At 41.0% G+C, this 25,610-nt stretch overlaps 1 protein-coding gene across 1 annotated transcript in view; it reads left to right on the top strand.

Moving 5' to 3' along the window:
* The window catches only part of CACUL1 (CDK2 associated cullin domain 1), a 72,525-nt gene that overhangs the window by 5,684 nt on the left and 41,231 nt on the right, over positions 1 to 25,610 (top strand). The window contains exons 2-3 of the mRNA XM_065923419.1: positions 16,820 to 16,946; positions 17,804 to 17,906. Coding sequence (XP_065779491.1) covers positions 16,820 to 16,946; positions 17,804 to 17,906 — 230 coding nt within the window. The remainder of the gene's footprint in view (positions 1 to 16,819; positions 16,947 to 17,803; positions 17,907 to 25,610) is intronic.

The raw sequence follows: 25,610 nt of genomic DNA, 5'->3' as shown, positions 1-25,610 counted from the left end.
GCACCAAATGTTTTTTTAAAGCTTTCACCTGTCATCAGAATCAGCCCACTCCACAGTTCTTGTCTGTCTTATTTCCATCATAGCAGCTGTAGCGGTCTGCCATGTTGTTTTCTTCAAGAAGACGTTTATTCCAGGTAGCTATAGGTGATAGGTTTTTCTTTGCTGCTCCATGTCATATAGTGTTAGCATTATGTTATCTAATGGTGGCAATGCCCATCATTGCCTTTAAATCCAATTAGGTTGGCAAACCAAAGCCAGCTTCCTAACTTCAGAGTCTGTGTCCTGTAACTCCTCTGGTACCAAATACTTCATCAATCACAGTTCAGTCCAAGAAAACACTAGGTATCTAAAGCAATAGGAGATTTAATAGCAAAAACCAGGTCCTTTGCAAATTGTTGGAGAGGTTGTAGGCGTGAAGTCAGTGAGGCTGCTCCACCAGCTGCACTCCCCAGGGCACGCTGCTGTTGCTGCCACCACCACCATTCTTGAATCATCACAGTTGCCTCCCTCATCCTTGAAGTTGGTGACCAGACTCTGAAACTCACTGACATCTCTAACCTTGCTCACCAGAACCACCAGCCACAATCATCTGTTCTTTGCCTCACTTTGCCCTTCCAAATCTCATTCAGATGCGTCTGACTGATGGAATGTAATTTGGGAAGTGAAATGATTTACTTCAGTTTTTTATTGCACATTAGTCAACTTTCTATAATAACAACCCCCGAATTTCAGAAGCTTATGGGACAATAAAGATTTCTTTCTTGCCCGTGTTATGTTACTGGCTGACATTTGGCTGTCAGTGTTCACACGTCATCTCATTCTGAGGCACACCTCTCTTCTGGGTCTTGTCAGTCTTGGCCAAGGCAAAGAGAAGAGAATGGACGGCAGTACCCAATGGCTTTGAAAGCCTCTGCTCAGATGTAGCATATGTCACATCTGTTTATATTTCAAATATGTTAAATAGGCTAGAATGGTTCCCTGTCTGAGTGTGTTGGGGCTGCAGGCAGGTGGGGCTGAGCGTGAGGATAAAAGACATTGGACGGGTAGATGGAATAAAAAGGCCGTGAACGGGTAAATGGGAGGAGGGGGTTGGGAGGGATTTTGCATTGACTAATGATCTTGTAGCATGATCTCAGGAGAGCTATGAGCCCAGTGCACCAGAAACTTTTCCAGATAGATGTAAGCTTCACAGTGTTTTTAATTGAAGTCAGTGAAATCACTTTTTAAAATTAGTGATGCAAAAGTCTGTTAAAATTGACTTCTGAATTTAGTGAAAGTGTTAACTGATTTTAGTAAATCCTAAATAAAATTGCTGTTTATCTGATCAGGTCCAGGTTGATTCTTTCCCAAGCTAATCAGGCCCTAAAATATGCACTGTTCGTAGCATCGGTGATGGTGGTTTGGTGTCTTCTCACCTTCTCTCAGTGGAGTTGGTGGTAGTTTAGTCGTTAAGTCATGTCTGACTCGTGCGACCCCATGGACTATAGCCCGCCAGGCTCCTCTGTCCATGGGATTCTGCAGGCAAGAATACTGGAGTGGGTTGCCATTTCCTTCTCCAAAGCACCAAACATCACTGTGATACCAATCGACTGTCTGAATTTCAGGATCTCGTTGGGGATCTTGTCTGGCCTTTGTTTGTTTATTTATAGACGCGCAGGGTTCTCATTGCTGCCTGTGGGCTTTCCCTAGTTGCGGTGACCTGGGGCTACTCTTACTGCGGTGTGTGGGTTTCTCGCTGTGATGACTTCTCGTGCTGTGGAGCACGGGCTCTAGGCATGAGAGTTTCAATAGCTGTGGCCCGTGGGCTCAGTAGTTGTGGCTTGCGGATTCACAAGCACAGGCTCAGTAGTTGTGGGCCATGGACTTAGTTCCTCCCGGGCATGTGGGATCCTCCCGTACCAGGGATGGAAGCCATGTCTCCTGCATTGGCAGATGGAGTCTTAACCACTGGACCACCAGGAAAGTCCCTTGTCTTGCTATTTTTTTGATATAAACTGCACAAGTGAAACCGTAAGGGAAATCCATTGTAATGTTTATGTAAGGCCCAGTCCCAAATCCTTCAAGAAAATGAATACTGTTCAGTTCCTCTTTGAAAACTGTAACTCTGTAAGCTGCAGACCATATACTGATTAAATCACATTGTAATAAACTGTTAAAAGCTGTATAAGGGTATTCTTTGGTAATATGTCTTGGCCGAGCAAACTGGCCTTTCATATTTTTTTTTTTTTTGCCTTTCATATTTATTTTCATCGTTTGTAGTTATTTGGCTGTTAACCTCTACAGATTAGAGGAGTAGTAATTTGTAGTTGCAGGTGTGCTGACTAGGAGGGCATTTTATCTAACAGATATTTATTGTCTTCTGTATGCCAAGGTAATATTTTAGCCTCTCATGATGAATGAGACAGAATTTAGCATGGAGGTTGATGGACAGATGATTGTGATATGTTATAATTAAATGCTGTAGTAAAGTTATGTATGTCCATGGTAGCACAGAGGGCAAAAGAATCTTTGAAAATGAACAACAGTTTGTTGGGAGGACTGAGGTGGCAGGGTTGGGCTTGAAGAGACTTCCTTGGCAGAGAGAAGCCTGTGTGGAAGACTCAGAGTTAAAATTATTGTAGGAAAGTAGGGTGCGAGGAGGGAGTGGCGCAGATTAAACCTAGATAGATTGAGAGGTCTAGATGCAAAGGGCGTGCCAGGTTAGAGATGGGATTCTCTTTTGTAGAAACAGGAGCCACAGGGAGTCACCTTGGTAAAATTTGTCTTAGCGTGTTCGATTAGAAAGGAGAGTAAATGGAAACCTGAGAGATTGGTTAGGGGCTTGTAATGACAAGAGATGACAGCCTGAGCAATTTAAGGATTGGAACAGAGGTGGTTTCAGACTTTGGAAATATCCCGGGACTTGTTCAGTGGCGAAGTTGTGTCCGGCTCGTTGCAGCCCTGTGAACTGCAGCACGCCAGGCTTCCCTGTCTCCCTGAGTTTGCTCAAATTCGTGTCCATTGAGTCGGCGACGCTCTGTAACTGTCTCATCCTGGGTCACCCCCTTCTCCTGCCTTCAATCTTCCCCAGCATCAGGGTCTTTTCCAAAGAGTCCTCTTCACATCAGGTGGCCAAAGTGTTGGAGCTTCAGCAACAGTCCTTCCAATGGATATTCAGGGTTGATTTTCTTTAGGATTGACTGGTTTGATCTCCTTGCTGTCCAAGGGATTCTTAAGAGTCTTCTCCAACACCACAATTTGAAAGCATTTGGGGACTATAGTCTATAAAATTTGGGGGTGAAGAAGGGAGGATATGGATATGGAAGGAGTATAGGAAGGGGTGTATGTCTGTGTGTGTCTCAGTTATCTGTGGGACATTTGGGTGGAGAGGTCCGTTGGCAGTGGGTTAGCTGAGCTTTCTCGTTTCTTGTACTTTAGAATATTGGAAGTACTGGAACAAAAGTTTAATGTCTGTTCAACTTGGGTGATTTCTACTGTTGTCTTCCCAGATCAGCAGTCGGTTACTCTGTATTATCTAATCTACTGTCGATTGCCCCTAGTGTATTTTTAATTTCAGTTACTGTGTTCTTAGGCTCTGTTTGGTTCTCAGTATTTTCTATTTCAAAATCTTCAGTTCAGTTGCTCAGTTTTGTCTGACTCTTCGTGACCCCATGGACTGCAGCACGCCAGGCTTGGACCTTGTTCAAACTCATGTCCATCGAGTTGGTGATGCCATCCAACCATTTCATCCTCTGTCGTCCCCTTTTCCTCCTGCCTTTAATCTTTCCCAGTCAGTACTTTGCATCAGGTGGCCAAAGTTTTGGAGCTTCAACTTCAGCATCAGTCCTTCCAATGAATATTCAGGATGGATTTCCTTTAGGATGGACTGGTTGGATCTCCTTGCAGTCCAAGGGACTCTCAAGAGTCTTCTCCAACACCACAGTTCAAAAGTATCAATTCTTTGGCGCTCAGCGTTCTTTATAGTCCAATGCTCACATCCATACATGACTACTGGAAAAACCATAGCCTTGACTAGACGAACCTTTGTTGGCAAAGTAATGTCTCTCCTTTTTAATATGCTGTCTAGGTTGGTCGTAGCTTTTCTTCCAAGGAGCAAGCCCCTTTTAATTTGATGGCTGCAGTCACCATCTGCAGTGATTTTGGAGCCCAAGAAGATAGTCTGTTATTGTTACCACATCTAGTTGCCATAAAGTGATGGGACTAGATGCCACGATCTTCGTTTTTTGAATGTTGAATTTTAAGCCAACTTTTTCACTCTCCTCTTTCACTTTCATCAAGAGGCTGTTTAGTTCCTCTTTGCTGTCTGCCATAAGGGTGGTGTCATCTCCATATCTGAGGTTACTGATATTTCTTCTGGCAATCTTGATTCCAGCTTGTGCTTCATCGAGCCCATCATTTCTCGTGATGTACTCTGCATAGAAGTTAAATAATCAGGGCAACAATATACAGCCTTGACATACTCCTTTCCCAGTTTGGAATTTAAAATCTTACCATGTTTATCTATTCTTCTGAGTTAGGAAGTGTCTTTATGATCATTACCTTGCACTCTATTGAGTAGATTGTGTATCTCCACTTCATCTCGTTCTTTTTCTGAGGTTTTCTTGTTTCTTTGGAGCATGCTCCTCTGCTCATTTTGTGCAGTTCGCTGCGTCGGGTAGGGTGATTGCATTCCCTGTCTTGGAGTGATGGCCCTGTAGGAGACATCTTGTGGGCCCCAGCAGCTCTCTTGGTGGGCACCAGAGTTAGATGTCCTAGGGGTGCCCCATGGGGTTGCCTGTGCCCCTCTCCTAGGGCGGGGCTGCTGTGGTTGGTGCAGTGGTGGGCGGGACTGGCCCCCAGCCTGGCTGTGAAGCCTGCCTCAGGTGGTGGGTGGAAGCCTGCTGGAGGGTGAGGTAGGCTTCCCACTGCTGTCTGCCTGGCCTTGGGCCTGGGTGGGCGGGTAAGCCCCAGCACTAATAAGCTATGGGAGGATTCCAAAGCGTCCCTTGCCAGGGCTGTGTTACCTTGGTAGAAGGAGCGCCCCCTAATGGCTGCTGCCAGCATCTCCACCCCCAGGGGGAGTTGCGGTTTGCCTTCTGCCTCTCCAGGGGGCTCTCCAGGATCAGCAAGTGTGTTCAGGCTCTCCTGAACACAAGCCCTGCTGCTTTTCAAAGCCAGATGTTCTGTCTTCCTGGTGCTGGAGCCCTGGGTGGGAGAGCCTGAGGTGGGCTCAGGAGCCTTGCTCCTTGTAGAGAACCTCTGTGATTGTGATATTCCTCCCATTTGTGGACCCCTGACCTGGAATTGTGAGTCCTGAGTGTACTGAGTCTCCTCTTACTTGGCTCATTGTGATTCCTTCTTTAGGTATGTAGCTGTGAAATAGCTTCTCTGCTAGTTTTTGGCATACTTCTTTGCTAGTATGCCGTTCTCATACCTAGCTTCTCTGTAAGGAACTGTAATTTTGGTGTATCCATGGCAGAAGGGATGAGTTCTGGATTTTTCTACTCTGCCGTCTTGGCCACCTCACTTCATATCTTCCTTTTTACTGGTATATTCCTCTGTGTGTGTGTGTGTGTGTGTGTGTGTGTGTAAAACATACCTTCTAGCAAACTCTTGAGAAAAACGTGTATGGATAGTAGTTTCAGGTGTTGAATATATAAAAATGCTCCTTCATACTTGATTGACACTTTGGTTAGAGAATTCTTATGTAAACAGTTATTAAAGTGTTGCTTCATTTACTTTTAATTTGCAGTGTTACAGTGGAGAGTTCAGGTACAGTGTTTATTCCTGTTATTTTGTGTGTGGCCTTTTCCCTTGAGAGAGTCACGGGGATGCTTTTCAGGCTAGTGAGTCGGTGTTTCTCTCCCTTTCCATTCTCTGTGTTCTCTGAAATTATTCGTAGTCAGATATCGAATTTCCTGCCTTGATCTTCTAAGTCTGTTAACTATTTTTCAGTATATTCTATTTCTCTAAACTCAGGGAGAATTTCTTGCTGTTTTCTTTTGGATTTTTAACAGTGGCTGTGTTTTTAATCTTGAGAGTGTTTGGATTGCTTCTTTTTCATCACCATTTTTAATTTTTGTCCTCTCTGAGCACAGTAATTATGTTTTTGTTTTTGTTTTTTTTTAGTTTTCTTTTATTCTCTTGATTATTTTTGCTTTTATGTTTTTACAATTTTTTGTTTGTTTTGGTCTCTCGCGTCTGAAACTTTGCAAATTTTGGTGATCCTTTGCTAGCTATTCATATTTAAAAGTGAAAAGGCTAATTGGTAGCTCTTTGTTTACAAGGGACTTTGCCCTTTTAAGTGTTGGGCTTCTCTGTAGGCTAATTGGATGCAGAACTGCTGTTTTCTTGGGTGAACTGCCAAATAGCAAGTAAATGCTACTCCTTGCCAGTGGCATTCTAGAATTAAAGAAAAGGGGCAGGGTTGGATGTTTGAGCATTTTTTATTTTGACTTTTGACTTCAGTTCAACCCACCAGCCCTGAGCTTCACACCTATGCACCCACCCACCGTGTGTCTTGTCCTTGAGTCCTAATTTCTTATCTGTCAGTTTCTGTGCAGGGTAATCCTCTCTTTCTCATTGTTTAGTCTACAGATTGGTAACCAGTCTTCACCCTTCCCACTCCACCCACCAACTCTCTGCCTCTAACCTTGCTCACTGTCCTCCTGTGAGCTTCTCAGGGTTCTGCAGGGCAAGATTCGCTCACCTGTTGGTGTTTCCACCTCAGCGCGCCTTACTGCCGTACTTTCCTGGTGTCAATGCCATGGAGAGTTGACTTTAAATCTTGCAAGAAGTAACAGAATTTTAAAACTGTGGCAGACCTGCCGTTAGCATGGTTCACACCTGTGGAATCTCAGTTGAGCAGATGCTTTATATTTGAACATGGGGCAATTTGGGATTAGTTGGAGTTGGAGCCATAAAGGTTATATTGATAGCACTTGACCGTTTTCATATATGTACTTTCATAAATAACATGTTCATTGTGGAAACTGTCACAGGCTCAAGTGTGATATTATAATTGTGGAGTGATATGCAGGAATTATTCTAAAGTAACGTTGATTTCAATCCTGCTGGTAGGCCACAGCGGCTATTTTCTGTTTGTAAGATAGTAATGATGAAGGAATTTTCTGCTGTTCTATTTTGCTGTGTGCTTAGTTGCTCAGTCGTGTCCGACTCTCTGCAGCCCTATGGACTGTAGCCCTCCAGGTTTCCTCTGTCCATGGGGATTCTCCAGGCATGAATACTGGAGTGGGTTGCTATGCCCTCCTCCAGGGGATCTTCCCAATCCAGGGATCAAACCCATGTCTCCTGCATTGCAGGCAGATTCTTTACTGTCTGAGCCAGCAGGGAAGCCCAAGAATAGTGGAGTGGGTAGCCTATCCCTCTCCAGGGGAACTTCATGACCCAGGTGTTGAACCAGGGTCTCCTGCATTGCAGGTGGATTCTTTACCAGCTGAGCTACCAGGGAAGCCCCAACTCTTCTATTACATTTTTTCAAATTGAGTAAAATAATAGTGGAATGTATTTCTGTGTAAGTTTTATGGTGTTTGGGGAAAGAAACATGTCATCTGAAGCAAGGCAAAGCAGGTTATGTAGTTTCATACCGTTGTTTTCAGTCAGTCTGTCATGTCTGACTTTTTGTGACTCCGTGGACTGCAGCATACCTGGCTTCCCTGTTCTTCACTAACCCCAGGAGTTTGCTCAAACTCATGTCCATTGAGTGGGTAATACCATCCAACCGTGTCATTCTCTGTCATCACTTTCTCCTACCCTCAATCTTCCCAGCATCAGGGTCTTTTCCAAAAGTTGGCTGTTCTCATCACGTGGCCAGAGTATTCCGCTTCAGCATCAGTCCTTTCAATGAATATTCAGGGTTGATCTCCTTTAGGATGGACTGGTTGGATTTCCTTGCAGTCCACAAGACTCTCAAGAGTCTTCTCCAGCACCACAGTTTGAAAGCATCAGTTCTTTGGTGCTCAACCTTCTTTATGGTACAACTATCACATCCATACATGACTACTGGAAAAACGATAGCTTTGACTAGATGGACTTTTGTGGGCAAAGTGATGTCTCTACTTTTTAATATGCATGTCTCTACTTTTTAATACGCGTGGTCTCTACTTTTTAATACTCTTAAGTTTGTCGTAGCTTTTCTTCCAAGGCTCAAGTGTCTTTATCTTACAAGTCTTACCTGGACCAAAATGTTAATCTAGTTATTTGTTTACATGAATGTAACTTAGTATTTACATGGGTATAACAACTATGCCAAAGCCTTTGACTGTGTGGATCACAATAAACTGTGGAAAATTCTGAAAGAGATGGGAATACCAGACCACCTGACCTGCCTCTTGAGAAACCTGTATGCAGGTCAGGAAGCAGCAGTTAGAACTGGACATAGAACAACAGATTGGTTCCCAATAGGAAAAGGAGGACGTCAAGGCTGTATGTTGTCACTCTGCTTATTTAACTTACATGCAGAGTACATCATGAGAAATGCTGGCCTGGAAGAAGCACAAGCTGGAATCAAGATTGCCGGGAGATATATCAATAACCTCAGATATGCAGATGACACCACCCTTATGGCAGAAAGTGAAGAGGAACTAAAAAGCCTCTTGATGAAAGTGAAAGAGGAGAGTGAAAAAGTTGGCTTAAAGCTTAACATTCAGAAAACTAAGATCGTGGCATCTGGTTCCATCACTTCATGGGAAATAGATGGGGAGACAGTGGAAACAGTATCAGACTTTAATTTTTTGGGCTCCAAAATCACTGCAGATGGTGATTGCAGCGATGATATTAAAAGATGCTTACTCCTTAGAAGGAAAGTTATGACCAACCTAGATAGCATATTAAAAAGCAGAGACATTACTTTGCCAACAAAGGTCCATCTGGTCAAGGCTATGGTTTTTCTAGTGGTCATGTATGGATGTGAGAGTTGGACTGTGAAGAAAGCTGAGCGCCGAAAAATGGATGCTTTTGAACTGTGGTGTTGGAGAAGACTCTTGAGAGTCCCTTGAACTGCAAGGAGATCCAACCAGTCCATCCTAAAGGAGATCAGTCCTGGGTGTTCATTGGAAGGAGTGATGCTGAAGCTGAAACTCCAGTACTTTGGCCACCTGATGCGAAGAGTTGACTCATTGGAAAAGACCCTGATGCTGGGAGGGATTGGGGGCAGTAGGAGAAGGGGACGATAGAGGATGAGATGGTTGGATGGCATCACTGACTTGATGGACATTGGTTTGAATAAACTCCGGGAGTTGGTGATGGACAGGGAGGCCTGGAGTGCTGTGATTCATGGAGTTGCAAAGAGTCAGACACGACTGAGCGACTGAAATGAACTGAACTGAACAACATTACAAAGAATGACTTATTAATGATCACAATAGATATTTTATATTGTTCATAGTGTTTAAATTAAATTATACAAACCATATACCCTAAAACTTAGAAACTTCCCAGACACATGCAACTTAGAACTTAAAACTTAAAAACTCCCCATAGAGCATACAGCTCTTAAAAAGTTTTAGCTTACTTTAGAAACAATTCCTTTATTAGGATTTAACATTAGCTATCATCTTTTAACGGTGAATCAAAATATATCTGAGTAGCTGGTACAGATTTTGTTTTTTTCCTTCTAATATGGAAAAATATATTTAAAGGATTTGGTAATTTCTTTTACTGTTTTTTCCCCAACTGGGCAGTTCTCTTGGGAGCAGCTAAACTACTGTTTTCTTTGCTTGGATCAAGTTATTTTCCTGTTGAGAGAAATAAGTAACTGGGATTTTCTTTTTTTAAAGAAAGAGTACAACTGCATTTATTTGCTAAACTGCACAACCTTATTCTGATTCTAATTCTCTTCCACTCTGTTCTTTTTTTTTTCCCCCCAAAGGATTGTCCGCATTCGACAGAATTTGTTCTCTCCATTGCTTGAAAGATTTCAGACTTCCCCTTATGTTGGATATTATTCTACCAGGGGGTAAAGTTTTAAACCACACAGATTTATTGATAGATAGGCACACTGTGACCCCAAGAAATCATAATTTTTCTCTTAAATCATTTACCCTAGCCAGATCTTTTTTCTCCTAGTCGACTTGTCAGATTATCTCATTGTAATTAGTTGTAATTAATCTAGAAAGTCATTATGCTTCAGACATAATTTAGCCTGTTTAATTTGGCTTAATTTAATAATACCAATACTATATTCTCCTTAAGGAGCCAATTCTTAATGAGGGTGGCTTTTTTGGTGGGGAGAAGGGAATGGAAGACTAGAACTTGAAGGCTTTTTTGACTAGCTGCCCTTGAAATTGTTTTCTTTGTTACTCATGCACCTTTATTTGTTCTGCGATTGAAGTTGTTCAGACCTAGTAACCACGTGCTAGCAGAGAGCAGAGGAGCGCCTGTGACCCCCGGCTGTTCTGAGCGGAGTAGGAGCAGTGGGCAGTGGTTCTCTTAAGAAGCAGGCAGAAAAGATGCTCAACATCACTCATTATCAGAGAAATGCAAATCAAAACCACAACGAGGTTCCGTTACACGCCAGTCAGGATGGCTGCTATCCAAAAGTCTACAAGCAATAAATGCTGGAGAGGGTGTGGAGAAAAGGGAACCCTTTTACACTGTTGGTGGGAATGCAAACTAGTACAGCCGCTATGGAGAACAGTGTGGAGAATTGTTAAAAAACTGGAAATAGAACAGTCATATGACCAAGCAGTCCCACTCCTGGGCATACACACCGAGGAAACCAGATCTGAAAGAGACACGTGCACCCCAATGTTCATCGCAGCACTGTTTATAATAGCCAGGACATGGAAGCAACCTAGATGCCCATCAGCAGAGGAGTGGATAAGGAAGCTCTGGTACATATACACCATGGAATATTACTCAGCCATTAAAAAGAATTCATTTGAATCAGTTCTAATGAGATGGATGAAACTGGAGCCCATTATACAGAGTGAAGTAAGCCAGAAAGATAAAGACCAGCACAGTATACTAACACATATATATGAAATTTAGAAAGATGGTAACGATAACCCTATATGCAAAACAGAAAAAGAGACAGAGATGTACGGAACAGACTTTTGGACTCTGTGGGAGAAGGTGAGGGTGGGATGTTTCGAGAGAACAGCATCAAAACATGTATATTATCTAGGGTGAAACAGATCACCAGCCCAGGTTGGATGCATGAGACAAGTGCTCGGGCCTGGTGCAATGGGAGGACCCAGAGGGATCAGGTAGAGAGGGAGGTGGGAGGGGGGATTGGGATGGGGAGCACATCAGTCCATGGCTGATTCATGTCAATGTATGACAAAACCCACTGCAATGTTGTGAAGTAATTAGCCTCCAACTAATAAATATAAATGGGGAAAAAAAAAAAAAAAAGAAGCAGGCAGCAGATTCACCTGGAGGGCTCAAAGGCATCTCTGCACCGTCTTGCCCCCTCCCTCCTCTCCTGACCCCAAGGTCTGGGTTGGGGCCTGGCCGTGTTTGCATTCACATCAAGTGAACAAGTTTCCAACTGGTGCTGATGCTGCTCCTGGTATCACATTTTCGGAGCCACTGATCCAAGGGAGGGACCAGTCTTTGCAGTAGATCTAGAATGAGTTAATAACGTCTGCTATAATTTCGGAATATATCCTCCCCTTACAAAAAAATAACAAGAAAAGAAAAACCTCAAAAGGAATATCTGGTAGGGCTTACCTGGTTTGCTTTAGTCTGTGAAACCAAATGCACTTTAATTCCAAAGCTACTGATAAGTAGTATGCGTTGAACTGTTTTTATATTAAACATTTACTTTGTATTTCATTAAATTAATTTACTTCACATGCATTATTTAATACCTGTCACATGCTAGTTTGGAGTTGGGAATCTAGCATTGAATGAATTCCTTCTCCAAAGGGTTTATGTCTGGTTTGAGGAAGATTGATAATTAACACACAATATGTCAAGTGTAGATAAGATACTTGGATAACAAAGTATGAAAGTGGAACATAGTTATTCTTGCCTGGTATGAATTACATATCCTCAGTAGTTTCTCGTTTATTAACAACCTGACAGTACTTTCTAGACTTCAGATTCCAGCTATTCCATGAGTTTCAGATCTTATTTCACTTTATTTTAGTAAAGATCAGTTGTAGTACTTTCCCAGTAGGCTTTGTGAGTTTGTTATCTTATGAGGTTCAAAGTTTAAGCTTTGTGACATGATGTTTTGAGGCTGTAGGGCTTTTAAATGTTTTGAACTTGAATGTCTCTTAGAGGGCATATACATTCTCCACTTCACTGAAATGCTCACAGCTCTTTTTTATTCTTGTGCCAGGTCTGTTTTACTCATCTATGTTACTGGCCTGGGCCTTGTAGGTATTTGAGTTTAGAATATCTTCTTTAGGCAGTTTGAAAGATAGTGCATTTTTTTTCAAACTGGGAAATCTAACCTAGATAAAATTCAGTTAGGTTTTGTTTAGGTTCCGTATTTTATATTTCTTTTGATTAGTCTGAACTTTTTTGTGGGCAAAGTTGAAAGGGATTGCTTACGTTTCTCTAACAAGAGGATCTACTTTTAGAATTCAAGGCTGTGTGGGTACACACACACACACACACACACACACACACACACACACACACACACACACACACACACACACACACACACACACACACACACACACACTGTTTGAGGCTGTGTGTATCAAGTGTTAGGTAAACCAAACAAATGGCTAATATTATTTGATTTGTTTTAAGTCAGATTGGGTTGAGATTAGCAAGGAATTAAATATTTTAAAAGTTGTCGGGATTGTTATTTTAAGTGTTGACTGAAGAGTGATATGAAAAACCTTCTTGATCTTTGGCTAAATGTATGAAAACCAACCAGTGCTGACTCTTCAAACTCCCTGTAGCGCTCTGGCAGATGCTTGTCTGTGTTCTGCTTTCCTTTCTACTATGGTGAAGATTGGGTGGCTCCTGAGAAGCCACATATTAGCTAGTGTTCATGCTGCTGGGCCAGACTGTCGTAGACAGGGTGGCTTATTTATCTCTCACATTTCTGGAGATGAGAAGTCCAGGATCAAGGTCCTGCCAGACTGGGAGTCTGGTGAGGGAGCCTGCTTCTTGGCTCATAGAAGGCCACCTGGCCAGAAGGCCCTGGGTCCTCAAATCGTGGAGAGGGTGAGGGGGCTCTCTAGAGGCACTCAGTCCATTCATGCAGATCCACCCCCATGATCTGAAAACCTCCCAAAGGCTCCACCTCCTAATACCATCACCCTGGGGGTTAGTATTTCAACACATGAGTCTTGAGGGAATGTGAACATTCACTCCATGATAGGTAGCATGTAAGTGAATTGGTTTTCTGTTGTTTTTCAAGCAAAATGTATGTGCAAATAGATATAACTTCTTTTTAGATGTGGAAATAGGAGTTAAGATTTTCTGCTGACTTGTGCCTTTTTCATTTTGGTTTGAAGGTCTCTGCTCAAAAGATATTTAAGCAGAGTTTTTTCTTTTTTTCTTAGTGCCGCATGAAAGATATCCGAGAGGCATCAGAAATCTTTGCTTTTGTACTGGGACTTCATTCTGTCCTTACACCTGTGGGACTTCACATCTTAGGTTCTTTTTCCTCCATCAGATCTTTACCTTGGAGATTTGTAGAAGTGTGAGACCTGTGCATGGAAAGCAGGCGGCTCCCCAGCTAAGTGCCGGGTGGAGTTCATTGAACTGAGCTGTCCAGGAGCCCATGGGTTGGCCTGTTCATTCTTGGCTTTTGGAACTTGAAGTTTTCTTTCTGATCTGAGCATGTTACCTTCTTCTGTTCCCAGCTTTGGGCATAGAGCAGGTGTATGGTGTGGTTTAGATGATGGACACTGATGTGTTGTTTTTCGGTCTCTAAGTTGTATCCAACTCTGTGACCCCGTAGACTGCAGCACACCAGTCTCCTCTGTCCTGCGGTCTCCCCCACACTGATAGGTTCAGTAACCTAGAATCACATAGTAAGTTCTTTGGTTTTCAGTCATTTTCAGTTTTTTTCTTCAAACTTTAAACTTTTTGTTTTGTATTGGAGTATAGCCGATTAACAGTGTTGTTTAACAGTGAAGGGACTTGGCATAGGGGAAGGTGGTATTTTGGAGCTAGTTTGTGACACTTCGCAACATCTGCTGATCCCCTTTTATCACTGGGAAAGCAGACTTCACTCAATCTTTCAAGGCAGTAGAACCTCGCTAGAATTTAATAACTGTATTTATGTCTATGTGTATATTGCCAATGGCACTACTTTTCTGTTTTTGATGAGTTTTCTTTTTTTTTCTTTGTTTTGTTTGAAGACGGGTAGAATCACGCCCAAGGAGGTGATTCTAGGAAGCACCTGTCAGAGTGTGGAGATGAGAGACAGGGATGGTAATGAAGCCAGTAAGGAAGTCACGGTGGCGACTGGAATGTGTTCCCAGTGGGGACCTGGGAGTCGGCGCAGCACTCACCCAGAGTAAAGGCAGATGCTGGGTATTTGCTCCCGAGGTCTCATTAGTCACGACTTGATGGTGGCTCCTGGGGTGTTAATTCTCTTGAACTTCCAACCTGCCCCTCCTTCAAACAGAGCAATGGCAGCCAGAGAACACTGTGGCAAATAGTGGTAGGTGTCCACCACGGCCTTTGTGGGCAGAGTAAGTGGGTGGGGTACCAGCAGTTTCAACTCCAAAACGTGCTGGACTTTTCCTGCGTCCTCCTCATCTTAGTCAATGGGATCCCCATCCTTTGATGCTCAGGCTAAAAACTTTAGAGTCATCCTCGACCCTTTTCTCACATCCCACATCCAAACCATCAGCAAATCTTGTTGACCTTCCCTTAAAATATGTACAGAACCTGACCTTTCCTCTTGTCCTTACTGCTCTCATATAGTCCAACCCCCCACCATCTCACAGCTTTCTTGCATAAGGCGGGTGGAATGATACATAGAAAATCAAAGATTGCATAACTTGGCTGCTCAAAACCCTCCTCCTCTTACTCAGAGTGAAAGGCAGAGTCTCCACTGCTCATAAGGCCCTCCAGGATCTGGCCACCTTCTGCCTTTTGTGTGTGTGCCTGTGTGTGCACATGCATGTACAGTTCTTTTTGTCTTTAGCCTTGTATGTAGTCAAAACATTACTTTCGTCTCCATTCCCTCCCACCTCAGCCCCTTTTTTTAATGGCAGCTATGTGATTCATTTGCAAATTAGATTTATTTGTCACAGTTTACATTCCATCTTTACCACTACATCCTAGTTGAATTTTTTTTTCCATACAGTGAATGTATTTTTTATAGTGATTAGTTCTCTTGGTTTTGAGAAATGCACGGAGTGGTGTTTCCGCTACCATGTATCCATACAAAAGAGTCCATTGTCTTAAGCGTTTCCTCCTGCTTCCCCTTTGTATACTGTCCCTCTTTCAACCTTCTAGTCTCTTGCAGCTACTGATCTGTTTTCCTCCCTACAATTTTGCCTTCATAAATGAGTGAGTCTTACCATATATATATATAGCCTTTTTGGTTTGATCTTTCACTTAGCAGATATTCCATGTTGTGCAAATCACTAGTTAACTCCTCAAATGTCCTTTAAGTATATTAAAGCCAACAAAAAAAAAGTGAATTAAAGAAAATCTTAAACACAGTAGATGTGGCACATAGATGTGAGAAACATCTTGAACCTTAGTGAACCTAAAATTAGGAAATGGACTGGTGACTCAGGCCATAAAGAATCTGCCTGCAATGCAGGAGACCTGGGTTTGACCCCTGGATCGGGAAGATCCCCTAGATGAGGGGATGGCAACCCACACCAGTATTCCTGCCTGGAGAATTCCATGGACAGAGGATGCTGGTGGGCTACAGTCCATGGGGTCACAGAGTTTGACACGACTGAGTGACTAACCACTAATATGACAGAAAAATTCCAGATCAAGACTTTGCTTTTCCTGGTACCACTGCCAGTGATTAGCTGTGTCCTCTTGGGGAAATCACCCTTCTGCTCCCAAGTTTCTGGTAAACTCAATAGTAAAATGGCTGATCTAGTAGTTGTTAGCTCCTTTCAAGACTCCTAAAAAGCAAGTTATTTTAGGTGCTTTGGGTAGCTCTTTTCACTATTAGCTTTACAGTGCTGTCAAGTACCCATCACCCCTGGATTTCACAGTTAGGACAGGCTGTTATATAAATGCTTTATGAAACCCATCCTAGAGGAATAAGAGCCAGCCATTAGGAATGAGGTAAGCCTTCAATTTATGGCTGCAGTTCCTCGACATTTTTCTGTTGGACTTATCTAAAGGGTGGGATCGCGTGAGCCTGCGTTACAGCTATTGTCATGTCCAGGAGCTCCTGGTGGTGCCATAAAATCTTAGCAAGTTTCTAGCACTGCAGCATTTGGAATTTAATCTCCACAGTCATTTCCTTAGGTAGGTTTTCCCAGGGGTTTCTGTAAAGATTGATTAGAAGTTAAGTTTCCTAGAACTTTATTGCGGTTCATGAATAGGCCATCTTGTCGCGTCATGGACAATGTGTATTTGAAGGTCAGTGCATGTTAGGAATGCTCCAGTCATCACAGAAGACTGCAAAGGGAACCAGAGACAATTGCTTGTTTTGTTATTTTTAACGATAGGTAGATTTATAGTAATTTTTTGTTTTTTTCTTTTGTATAGTGATTTTTAAAATCATAATTAATGACTGCTTAAATTCCCTGGTCAGACTGGACTTTTTGAAATTGGAAATGAAATAATAATTGAGTTGTATTTAGGTGATAAATTGTCAATGTAAAATTAGTGAGAGGAATTTGAAAAACTGCTATGATTTGTGTTTATTTTATATGTGGCACATAGTAATATTCATCTTACTTTTTATTTTTAGTAATGAATGTTATAACTATTGAAGATTATAAGAGCACATACTGGCCAAAATTGGATGGTGCCATAGATCAGCTTTTAACTCAGAGTCCTGGTGACTATATCCCCATATCCTATGAACAGATATACAGGTAAGTCAAGATTTTATTTGCTTGAATTTTAGAGGGTATATTGAGGTTTACAGCAAGTTGAATTATGACAGTATGTATGCATATAATATATGATACATACAGTGAGACTCTATAAATAATTTATATGTTACACACTTGTGAATTGGGAGTTTTATTTGAACTTCTTGCTTCAGAATTGGTTTTCAAATCAAAGTATTGTTAACCCTACCTCAGCCTGCCACCCCCACCAAACACAATGCAGAAATTATAGAGGTCAGTGAAAAAGGTTAAAAAAAATATTGTCCTTTTAGTCTCGTGGGGAAGTGCTAGCTTGTTCTGTTGATGTTTACGATACACAGGTTTACCTTGATTTTGTTTCCCAGCTCCTGGTAAGTGAAAGTAGCACATTAGTGAGGACTGGGGTGGGACGTCAGATCAGCCCAGTCACAAGAGGAGGAAGTGACAACTGTGCTCTTCTACACAAGTGAATCACAAAGACGTTGCACTGCAAACACTTGTGAGTTAGAAACTTTGTGCTGTGTATCACTCTTCCTTATTTTGATGTTCATTAATGTCAAAGAAAGAAGCTGACTTTTAAGTAGTTGTCGTAGTCAAACTCAGATTATTACCCAGTATTAGGTTATCTAGTACTGATAAAATAGTTAATAGGATCCTCAAAAAGATTCTTTGTAGCTGGCAGTGCTGGCCGTTCCATCTGAACACTGATTGGGGCAGAGTACATTTTTGTCTAAGAGTTGCATTGGTCACTTTGTTAGGCCCGAATCAATTCACCATGGTTGTGTATTGAGGGGATGCCTCTCCCTTGGGCTGATGAAATGTGTCATCCTTGATTTTTCTGTCTGCCCTCCTCTCCACAGTTGTGTGTATAAATGTGTGTGCCAGCAGCACTCGGAGCAGATGTACAGCGATCTGATTAAAAAGATAACTAACCACTTAGAACGAGTCTCAAAGGAGCTGCAGGTAAAGAACTGATTGTATTGATTTTTGTTTCTTCAAACTGTCTCATCTTTGGAATAGATTAATTTGAAAATTTGACATAAACTGTGGACATTTTTAGGTTACGTGTATTTCTGACCTTAATTCCATTTGTTAACCATGTCAGCATTTCTTTTCTTTAAAACCTTATTTGTTCTGTTAACCTCAGTCTTTGGTGACTTTTGTATTAGGAACGTGTGTATATTTTAATTTTTTCTGAACCTTTTTTTTATTGTTATCTTTGAAGCGTTGCCTACCAGTTTCTAATATTTGCTAATATTAACAACTGAAGTTAGCATTTTATTGGCCAACTTTCTACAGATGAACATCATCCCAGCTGTAAAATCTGGGCAAAGTTGCAGAAATATTTTGTTTAAGGAAGCAGTTGGCTCCTTGATAGCACTCTGGCCCTCCCCACCTCAGTAAAATTTCCAGTGCTTGAAGGTCACATACTATCTTTATTCCAGGGCCAGTTCACTTTTTAGTTGTGGTGTAGAAATTACAGGATGTGTAAAAAAGTCCCTCAGCAGTGGATCACCAGGGCCCACCCCACAGTTAGGACGTGCTTCAGCAATTCTGAAATATCCAGTTTCCAGCAAGTGCTGGGTAACTATTTGGATATTGTTCCTCACTTCCCTTGTGGTCTGAGGTGGCTTAGTTTTTGTTTACCCCAAACAGTTATTGTACTAAGTAAAAGTAGCTTTTTCTTTAAAAATTATAGCCAGAGTTGTATTTATCATAGCCAAATATATATTCTTCCTGTTGTTGATATATTGTTTCATCATCTTTTTTGCCATTAAATGCAAAATCTGTCTTTTTTGTCTTTTTAAACATTTTATTTTGTATTGGAGTATAGCTTATTAGCAAACAGTGGTGTGATAGTTTCAGTTGAAAAGTGAAGGGACTCAGCCATACATATACATGTAAATACAAAATTTTTATTCATTTAACAAATATATTTAGTATTAGGCATTGCATATGAATTACAGGTAAAACCTAAGACCTGTGCATTGTAGCTTTGAATGGTTTGCTTAATAATTCGTGACACTACCCTCTCTGAATCCCCACGTCCAATTTATTGCCAAATCCCATTTATGTTCTACTTCTCTCTTGGCTCCTGTCCACTTTCCATCATCCAGTTCAGGCTACGTCTTTTTAGGTGTGTTCTAAAATGCTCATCTCAATCGGTGCTTTGCCTCTACTTTTAACACTTCTAACTAGAATCTTGCATTTTAGAGTGACTGTTTCTAAAATACAGCTCTGATAATCATATTCCTGTTAGAATAGCATCTAAGCTTCTAAATGGGATTTAGAAAGCCCTTCATTGTCTTAACTCCTGCTTATTTCTGTAGCCTAATGGCGTTTAGAATGAGATGGTTGGATAGCATCACTGACTCAATGGACATGAGTTTGAGCAAACAACGGGAGATCGTGAAGGATGAGGAAGCCTGACACGCTGCTGTTGACGGGTTCGCAAAGAGTTATATGTGACTTAGCAACTGAACAGCAGTAGTGGCTTTCTGTTCTTGAACTTTTTTCAGTTCCATGAACACTTTAGGTACTCTCTCACATCTTGGCTTTTGCCATGTTAAGTTGACTGCCTGAAACATTCTTCCTTTTCCTCTGCCCTCTTATTTTGTCAGTCATTGTGAACTTAACATTCAAGCTGCAACTCAGACATCGTTTGTTTTGGAAAACATTCTCTGATACCTTGTTCCCCGAGTCTGGGTTTGGGAACCCCTTATCTGTGCTTCTCTAATACTGACTATGTGATGGTAGCTCATTGTGTATTGTAATTTCTGGTTTAGCTGTCCCCTCTCCCCACAGCCCCTGCCCCAGTACCGTGTCCTGAGAGAGCAGAGGTGCATGTCTGTCTTCTTCATTATTGTGCTGTTAGTACCTTGCCCAGTGTCTGATACACACTAGGCATCACTTACTGAGTAAAAGTGAATGAATGTTTATTGATTATCTCTTGGCTAATGAAAATTTTTCTGGTAGAAATCTGAGTTTGATCTTGTTTTTAGCCTGAAATCTAGGTGGTCTTCTGAGTGTAGGATATACCAGAGATTTCATTAGATCAGCAAAGAACTCATCTCAAAAAGGATCGTTTTATTAGTACTCTTTTGCACTTATTGAAATAATGTTAAATAGTCTTCTAAAACAGAAAGCAAACCTTTCGGTTCAAATTATAAGGATAAAATATATTACTTGCCTACTTATAAGAGTCATCTTTGAAATGTGAATTGGAGATTTTATAATACATTTTATGCCTGTGCTCTGACTTCAAGTGTGTCCTTAATTTGACTGATAGAGTTCTGATTTGCCAAAGCTATTTGTCGTATTGCACTTTCTGCTTGAGTAGATTTTTCTGGTACTTAATTTTGTAAGCAGTGTAAGACTTTTCATTCTTACAATTAGAATATTACTGTAAAATATTTTTAAAGGTAGAGGGCCTTGTAGTATAGTATTAACATGCTCTGTCTAACTTGGCTACAGTCTCTGGCATAAATTTGCTTGATCAGTTATTGGTAACCCAAAGGTAACCTGTTACTTGCCCAGGATGGACTGTACAGGGAACTAATACCTGTGAGTCACTGAAGTTCAGAGTGAGTTTCTGCTGTTTTGGAGAGTGATCTCTGACTGTGTGTAGAGCTCCTTTATTCTTTATCACGAGTGCGCCAGAGTTCATTGCACCTTGGTTTATGGATGTTCCTCAGTTTATTTAACCACTTCTTAACCAGTGAATGTTTAGGTTGCTTCCAGTCTTTGGCTGTTGCTAACAGCTGCCGTGGATAGTCACTCCTGTAAGTTTCATTGTGCTTCGCTTTATCGCAGTTCACAGGTGCTGCATCGGTTACAGATTGAAGGTGTGTAGCAACCGCGAGCCAAGCAAGTCTACTGACGCCACTTTCCCAACGACATCTGTTTGCTGAGTGTCTCTGTGGCACATTTTGGCAATTGTTGCAATATTTCAAGCTTTCTCATTATTATTATATTTGTTATGGTGATTTGTGATCAGTGATATTATTACTTCAGGTTGCTGAAGGTTCAGATGATGTTTAGAATTTTTTAGCAGTAAAGTATTTTTAAACTAAAGTATGTACATTGATTGGTTTTTTTTAGACATAATGCTATTAAACACTTAATAGACTATAGCACTGGAAAACTAAAAATACGTGTGACTCGATTTATTGGCATCTCCTTTATTGCGGTGGTCTGCAGTTGAACCTATAGTATCTCTGAGGTCTGCCTGCCATCTCATGTACTTTGTGCATATTTTGTGGTTCACAAAAGTTGTGCCAAGTTATGTGCCCCCTCTGCTTCAGGGTGTATCAGAATGCCTGTTTTCTCTACCGTTACTAATATGGCATGTTAGGTAACTAAAGAATTTGTGGTTTATATTAATATAGGGATAATTCTTATAAAATTAAAATGTAGACAGCGGTGATAGCTCTTGTGAGCTAATATTGAAGCGAAGTGAAGTGGAGTCACTCAGTCGTGTCCGACTCTTTGCGACCCCGTAGACTGTAGCCTACAAGGCTCCTCTGTCCATGGGATTTTCCAGGCAAGAGTACTGGAGTGGGCAGCCATTTCCTTCTCCAGAGCTAATATTAGGTGATAGCTAATACTTTAAAAGCCATATTGATAAATATGTAGATAATATGCTATGTAAAACCAGGGAACTTAGTTTATTTTTAGAATCAATGCATATCCTACTTTGAATTCAGCAACATGGGACTATGAAAAATCTTACTTTGAAATGATCTCTGTTGTGAAATTGTTAAGTCAAACCATTATTAAATAGCAGGGTGAAGTGGATAAAAATATGGGGACCTGGGCTCTGGTCTCAACTCTTGCCCCTCAGCACCTATTTGCCTCTTGATTAAGCATGCTGATATCATCTTGCAAATTTTCTCAGTGTTAAAATGAAGTGACTTTACCGAAATATCTGGTTCCTTTACTCTCAAGTCTAAGATACTTTTTCTTTGCTTACTACCTGGCCAGTGCTGCTTCATTCTTTTCTCAGGCTTAAACTCATTAGTGTCCACCTGTGTAAAATCTTCAGCACCCTCACACTTCCCTCAGACAAACAAAACGCCATTGGAACTTTTCCTTCTGTGTACTCATAGCGTCTTGGCAATAGCAACTCTGTATTGTTTCTGTGTCCACGTCTGGACGCCTCACAGCTCCTTCCTCCTTAGAGGGCAGGGACTCTGTCTTGTTTGTCTTTTTATCCGTAGTGCCTGGCACAGTTACAGCTCACCAAATGTTTGTCAAGTGAATGTTCAGCATCAGATTTGACCAGTGGGAAGAGTAGCATAGTTAGTGACCACTAACCTTTGTGTCTCTGGATGCCTGTTGTTCAGTCTCTTAAGTCGTGTCCAGCTCTTTGTGACCTCGTGGACTGTAGCCCACCAGGCTCCTCTGTCTATGAGCCTTCCCAGGCAAGAACACTGGAGTGGGTTGCCCTTTACTTCTCCAGGGATCTTCCCAGACCAGAGATCAAACCCACGTCTCCTGAGTTGGCAGGCAGGTTCTTTACCACTGAGCCACCTGGGAAGTCCTAACTAGTTGTGTAGGCATTTTATTAATTTATTCATTTTTCACTTAATCCAGTATATTAATTTATTCAGTGTTGCAGGTGTGTGGCATAGTCGTAGTGTAATCTCTACTTTATAGAGGACTACCTTAAGGACAGTTTTCATTCGGGACAGAACCTGAGAGCATGCTTAGGTCCCTTGTGCCAGAAGAGTTTCATTTGGGTGGAATGTTTTGTTTGCAGCTCTGAATTTAATAATGAAATACTGTTATGAGCTAAAACAGAAGTGTGGGGTGAGTTGCATTTGGCAGATAATCAGAAATTTAGTGTTGGGGTTAATATAATCAGTGAATTGAACCTTTAAGGCATCAGCCTCTTATCTTTCAAGAGCATCTTAAAATAACTACTGGTGTGTGTATAGTTTACATTTTCAGCATGATTTATTTATTTCTATCAAAAGCCGTATTTTATTGAAGGGACTGAAGAATATATGAAATAATGTTTCATGTTCCCCAGTTATTGAGTTAAAAACTAGAGAATATTGGTTTTAGACATTTTAAAAGATGCTTTTAATTTGTTGAACCTAAATGTTTTAACATAACAGCATAGTTTAACTTGCTTGTTCTTGAAAAAATGCATTTTTTGTTTCCATTTTGGAAACAATGACTTTTGACCACTTTGGTAACTTAAAAACTTTTTTGTTGTTAAATTTATTAAATCACTTTCATAGCTAAACCTACTTAGTATTCTATTTACTATTGTATTTTTCTTGTGTGTGTATCTACACTTTTTTTTTACTTAAACTACGAGATTGTTTGAGCTGTGACATATTTTGCATTTGGTTTTTTTTTAAGTCATTCTCCCGGACTTGTGCTTCACTCCTCTGTTTTTAAATATGGTAATGAACATCTCTGTTCTACTTTTTTACCCGTGTCTCCAAAGCCTCAAAATGTGAATTTATAGTTCTGATTTTTTGATATACCAAAATTGGTTTATTAGTTTAGTAAATGATATTCTTTCTGGTTAGTTTTAGAAAATTCTGTTGAAACCTATAGCAATCATTATACTTTAAGTAAGGACTCAAACCAGCTTTTCCAAATGCCTATTAGACATTTCAACTTGGGTTTCTCCTTTTGGATACTTCATGTATAAATTGAAATTCCTTTTCTCTCAAATCAGTTTTACTTTCAGGCTTATCTCATATTCACCTTTGACTCCTTTTTTCTCCCCTATCTCTTATTTCCAGGTGATAGTCAAGGTTGATGGAATACAGTAATTTGACTTGTTTCTGTCCCCTTTTATTCCCACTGCTGTCATCTTTATCCTTGTCGTTGTTGGCTAGTGCCTACTCTAGTGCAGGACTCTCCTAACTGGTCTTCCTTTCTCCAGTCTGTTTTTTTTTTTGACTGACTAATCTTGATACTGAAACTGAAGCTCCAATACTTTGGCCATCTGATGCAAAGAACTGACCCATTGGAAAAGACGCTGATGCTGGGAAAGATTGAAGGCAAGAGAAGAAGGAGACAACAGAGGATGAGATGATTGGATGGCATCACCGACTTGATGGACATGAGTTTGAGCAAACTCCAGGAGTTGGAGATGGACAGGGAAGCCTGGCATGCTGCAGTCCATGGGGTCACAAAGAGTCAGACACGACTGAGCATCTGAACTGAACTGAATCGTCTAAAAATGCTAATATTTGATGGGCATACTTTCCTATTCAAAAACATCAAAGACTCCCATTTGTTTTTCTTAATGACTGTTGATTTCTTAGCCAGTATAAAATAACTGAGCTGGTTGGTTGGTTGTAGGGATCCTAATGGGGAACCTACTATAGCTTGCCGTTTCCTATGCAAGTGTGCAAGGTACCCTAGTAGGTGCAGTCATAGACGTATGATTGATGAGACTGGATAATTTTAGACCAACCCTATAGCTGAGAGCAGCTCTAAAAATGGATCAGGGATGGGGACTTCCTGGTGCCCAGTGGTTAAGATTCCACCCTTCCACTGCACAGGGGGCACGGGTTTGATCCCTGGTCAGGGAACTAAGATCCCACATGCTTCGTGGCATGGCCAAAACCCAAAAATGTTAAAAAAAATAAAACAAAAAAAACAACAACAAAAAACAACAGTCCAAGAAACTAATTAAAAAGTGAAGCATTATAGGACCGAGATCTGGGAAAAGAAGGAAATCTAGAGAGGGGAGGCTAGCATTTGAGCCATTTCTCTACTGGGGGTGCCTGTTTATTTGGGAAGAGTAGTGTCATAGGCTAAGAAATTTTATAAAGCTTTGATGGGTTTATGGGAGTAGGGTGATAAAAATTAGGGTTCAGGTCCCACCAAACCTAAAGGATCACATCCTAGGTATAGTAAGAATGGTCGGTTAGAACTGTTGTGGTAGCTGGCATTTGATTCCTGATGGAATGAAGATGGTCTGGATTTGCTAGTTTCTCTAGTGGCTTACCAGAAGCAAAAGTAAATTCTCTCTAGAGCAAGATCATTATCCTAGGCATCAAATTGTTTGCATAATTTTTCATAAACAGTGTCTGATGTTCATTCAGAAATACCTGGTTATATTAGGAGATGAGGTGATCATGAAATGGAGAGAAATGATGAAATACATTTTTAGGCGAGAATTGAGAGAATTCATCACCAGTAGTTTCTCCTTTTGAGGAAATACTGGAGTGTTCTTCAGATAGAAGAAAATTGTCCCTAGGTGAAACTCGGAGAGTCAGTAGGAGTGAAGGAAAACAGAGATATGAATTACATATCTCTGAATATACGTAGGTCCACAGTCCCTTGTCTGTAATTCCAAAATACAAAAAGAAGCTTTGAAAATTGTTTTTTTTTCCCCTCTAAGTTTGGTGCCAAAACTCATTTGCAGTAAAACTTCGTTAAAACTCATGTGAGGAAGGAACTTAGTGGGAACCTACATATGTTTTTTCCCAGAAATATCAATGGGTTGATATTCCCATTCTCTACTGAATATTTTATAGAGTATATGGTATATGTACCATAGTACCTTCTAAATCTGAAAAGCTCTGAATTGTAGCCCACTTCTAGTCCCAGGAATCTTAGGTGAAAAATTGTGAACCTGTTGTCAATCAGAAGGGAGAAAGAGATGTCTGGGGCACATTGCACAGATGAAAG

Source organism: Muntiacus reevesi, chromosome 2 (genome assembly GCF_963930625.1).
Source record: "Muntiacus reevesi chromosome 2, mMunRee1.1, whole genome shotgun sequence".
NCBI classification, from domain to species: Eukaryota; Metazoa; Chordata; class Mammalia; order Artiodactyla; family Cervidae; genus Muntiacus; species Muntiacus reevesi.
This window is presented reverse-complemented; position numbering and strand designations above follow the sequence as displayed.